The sequence below is a fragment of the Galeopterus variegatus genome, unplaced genomic scaffold (genome assembly GCF_000696425.1).
Source record: "Galeopterus variegatus unplaced genomic scaffold, G_variegatus-3.0.2 Scaffold1360, whole genome shotgun sequence".
NCBI classification, from domain to species: Eukaryota; Metazoa; Chordata; class Mammalia; order Dermoptera; family Cynocephalidae; genus Galeopterus; species Galeopterus variegatus.
In genome coordinates this window covers 41,177-45,071 of record NW_007727471.1, presented here as the reverse complement: position 1 = coordinate 45,071, position 3,895 = coordinate 41,177, and the positions used below count along the sequence as shown (strand labels likewise).

The window sequence follows — 3,895 nt, the reverse complement described above, 5'->3', positions numbered from 1 at the left end:
CAAAGTGGGGCTCACCCTGCCACACATGGTTAGTTGTGACGCTGGAGGAATTCAGAGAGGGTGGCAGCGTGGAAAGACTCGAGCGGGCATGTGCTGAGGGCCCGGGACCATGCTCAGGCTCTGCGACTCAGTCAGTAGAAGCCCCAGTGCTAGGCACGTGCTCAGACTCACAGCAAAGATGCGTCAGAGTGACGGGGTACTGAGTGACATCGCAGAGGGGAAGGTGCATGGGGCACCGTCCAGAGGAGACCAGGACGAGCTTCCGAGAGCCCTGTCCCAGTGGAGTCACAGGGGACCCGCTTCATTCTTCCACAAGCGCTGTAAAGCACGTGCAAAGCCAGCGGTGTCTGTCTGGGAACTGAGCAGAGACGCAGCAGCCCAGGCTTTTCCTGGGGGTTGGTCACAGGGATACTCTCTGCCCGGCAGGTGCCGAAATTCCAGACTCGCAGGAGGAAAGCCAGCATCCGGCACAACCCCCAGCACACAGTTCAGGCGCAGTGAGCCACTGTCATCCCGACGGGAAGGTGTACGTCAGTCGGGGGCCGGTTCCCAGACGCTGCCAGGGGTGGCCTTGCAGGTGGGCCTTTCCCGGGCGGCGGCACAGACAGCTATTGAACACGTGACAAGATGCTCAGCTTCATTAATAATCAGAGAAAGGCAAATTAAAATACGGTGAAAGATCACTTCACACTGCTGAGGCTGGCAGGACGGACAGAGTTGACACCAATCGTGGCTTACTTGCTGCTGTCACCCGGCCTCTCGCGGGACGAATTCCGGCCTGGTTTTCAGGAGTCACCTCTGCAGCTAGAGGACATGAGGCTGCCTCGAGGGCAGGTCCTCCATGTGGGGCTGGCACCCTCTTCTTCTCCCACTTTCTCCAGACCAGTTAGGAGCAACCAGTCCGACTGTCACTACTCTCAGAGTCTGAATAAAGTGTCCTGAAGCAGCGAGTGCTGGCCGCACAGAATCTCTCCTGTAGGCATTGACTGCGGTGCCCAGTGGCAATGTGTTGAGTGACTTTTGCCACACCACACCATGGGCCACCACCACTCTCTTTACCACTGGAAATGGGGCCGTTAGTGCCTTTAGATCTAATTAGAGAATCAATTCCCCAAGTCCCAGAACCAATTCAGAGGTCTCATCAGTAGGACTTTCCTCTGCAGCCACTCCTGGTTCCACGACCTCCGTCAGCTGGGTCCTCTGCAGACGCAGGCCCGCGGGACGTACTTACATTAAGAGACTGACCACAAAGAGTCGGCTCACACGACTGCAGGGGCTGCCAGGCACATGTGAAGCCCACCGAGCCCTCGGGGGAGAAGGTCGCGAGCAGCAGGCAGCATCACGGCAACGTCCCCTCTCGGGCTGGCTTCTGCTGGGATGGCTGAGGGCTGTCGCCCCGTCTGGGCCCCACTCCTGCGACTGTGTGCTCTGACCTTCTGCTCTCATCCAGGCACACACGCAGCTTTCTCTCTAGGTCACACTCTTAGAAGCGATCACTGAATTTAAGCATCTTCTGCCATCTGGACAGGCTGAGAATCTCCCATATCATCAAGTCCTGCTTCCTGTTCGTTCTTTCCTCAGTTTCTCTCTCCTCTCACACTTTACCATGAGCAACGGCACGGCCCCAGGACACACCTTTCACACTGCAGACCTCCTCAGCAGGACGCCCAGGCTCGTCACTGACGGGCTCTGCTTCCCCCCAGCAGGACGCGCACACACGCCTCTGCCCTGCCCAAGCCTCCCTGTCCCTCCAGGCCGCCGCGTGTCCTCGCCTCCTCCTGAGCCCTCTGCGGGAGCGCTTTCTGTTCTTACAAATGTTTATACATGTGTCAGTGGTGCTCCCCGTGAAAGGCACAGGAAAGGAAGCCCACAGTGGCGCTCTCATACAGAACACCTACTCACTTACTCGGGAGTTTTAATTGGGGAACCCGTGACTCGCAAAGATCCATAGAAGGGAACATTAAAACAGCCAGAGGGATGCGGTGGCTTCCATTGCTAAAAATGTCCTCTCCAGAAAACGCCCAAAGAGCCGTGTCTGCATCTAGAAGGTCATCACAGTCTGACCAAAGCGGACACAGACTTGTCCAGCTGCCCAGAAGGTTACGTGAGCAAACAGTCCCGAGGCTGCAGAAAACAGGCTGGGTGAGGATAAGGCCCTGCCACTTTGTGGAGTGTGCACTAAAAATACGGACCCATTCGGAGCCTGGGTCAGGAGACCCCGGAGACAGAAGCAGGTTCAGGGGAATCAGGAAACACACGGGGGAAACTCCCCATGTGGGTGAACACGCAGAGGGCTCGGGGTCTGTCCTGCGCCTCTACAGGTGCGTGTCATGACGAACGAACACCAGCTCACCCTCCTGCCTGTGCCCCTCAGGGAGCACGTGGGACGGACCTTCGGCCTGACAAACTGATACCTTATGTTCTTTTTTTTTTTTTGTCTTTTGTCTTTTTCCGTGTCCAGCAACGGATCGCAACCCTCAGTGTTGCCCCCGTACCGGACCGGGGACCGGCAACGGGATCGCAACCCTCGGCGTTGCCCCCGCGCCTCGCTCAGCCAGTGAGCGGGAACCGGTCTGTATGTGGGATCCGAACCCTCGGGCGGGAGCGCCGCCGCGCTTCCTAAGCGGCGCACTTATCCAGTGCGCTACCGGGCCGGCCCAGCCTTTATGTTCTTTGGTCTAAACACCTCAGCTCCCTCTGGCTCAGCTGCTCTTGGCTGGACGCTGCTTCCGTTTCTTAACCTTTGGCACTTTCAACGTCCATGTTTTTACTGACTGCCTGTCCACAGCCAGCTAGGCCTTTCCTATCATGATCCTCAGAACTCTTTCAGCCTGCGTCCACTGCTTGATTCCAAAGCCACTTCCACATTTGTAGCTATTTGTCACAGCAGCACTTCACTCCTGGTACCAAAGTCTACACCACTTTCCAGTGCTGCCCTAACGACTCACTACTAAGCTTAGCAGCTTACAACACAGCCCACTGGAAGTCCAGAGCTCCAGGTGGACCCAGCTGGGTTCCTGCTCCGGGTCTCCCATGGTTGACATCAAGGTGTTGGTGGCAGGCTCTTACTTGGAGGCTCTGGGGAAGAGCCTGCTTCTAGGTTCATTTGGGTGTTGGCAGAATGCAGGTGCTTGTGGCTGTAGGACTGAGGTGCTTCTTGGAGGAAACATGGCGGCGGGAAGGGAGTGAGCCGCCGGCACCCCGTGCCGGCAGGATCCCAGAGGCCACCAGCAAGAAGAGGAACTCAGAAAGCCTGATGGTGAGTCAGAATCTCTGGTGTCCTTGCTTGTGCTGGGGGTAGCTGTTACTACCCAGGTGGATTGCTCTGAAGGATTGCTGAGACCTTGAAGGGGACTCTCATAATACTGTGCACTGAGGTTTGCAGTGCGCGCCATTTTGTGAAATTTACAAAATCCTCCCTGGGAAGAAGCCGCCTGGAGCGGCCACTACTTGGCGCCTGGCCACCGCAGCTGCTGCCCTCAGCGCTGGGCCAGGCTGCGCAGCCCCGCCACTGGGACTCGGGGTCCGGCGACAGCGGTATCTGCCAGGGAGGGGGCTCTCGTCTCCCCGGCCCCGGGCACCGCTGGAACCGTGAGCTGAAGAGAGACTGAGCAGGCTGCAGCGTGAACAGGAGCCGGGAGCGCCAGGGGCGGTGAGAGGCAGCCGGGGTGGCTCTGGCTGCGGAGGCTGCCGCGGGAGCGCAATGCAGGAGCGCAACGCAGGAGCTGAGACTCTCCGGAGGGAGCGGCGCGAACGCACTGCCATCTGCCCGGTAGTCAATTTTGGATTGCCTGACACTAGTGTCCAACTGAGTAATCACTGAGCTAGCCATACCAAATTGGCAACCCCAACAAAATCTTAGTCAGGCAATAGTGTCAAACCTGTGGACTGTGAA

General features: G+C 57.9%; 1 protein-coding gene across 1 annotated transcript in view; it reads right to left on the bottom strand.

Moving 5' to 3' along the window:
• Positions 1 to 3,479: 3,479 nt before the first annotated feature.
• Positions 3,480 to 3,895, bottom strand: part of EXD3 (exonuclease 3'-5' domain containing 3) — a gene marked incomplete at its 5' end in the record, with an annotated part of 37,292 nt that continues 36,876 nt past the window's right edge. The window contains 1 exon segment of the mRNA XM_008576499.1: positions 3,480 to 3,596. Within this exon segment, the coding sequence (XP_008574721.1) occupies positions 3,480 to 3,596 (117 nt within the window).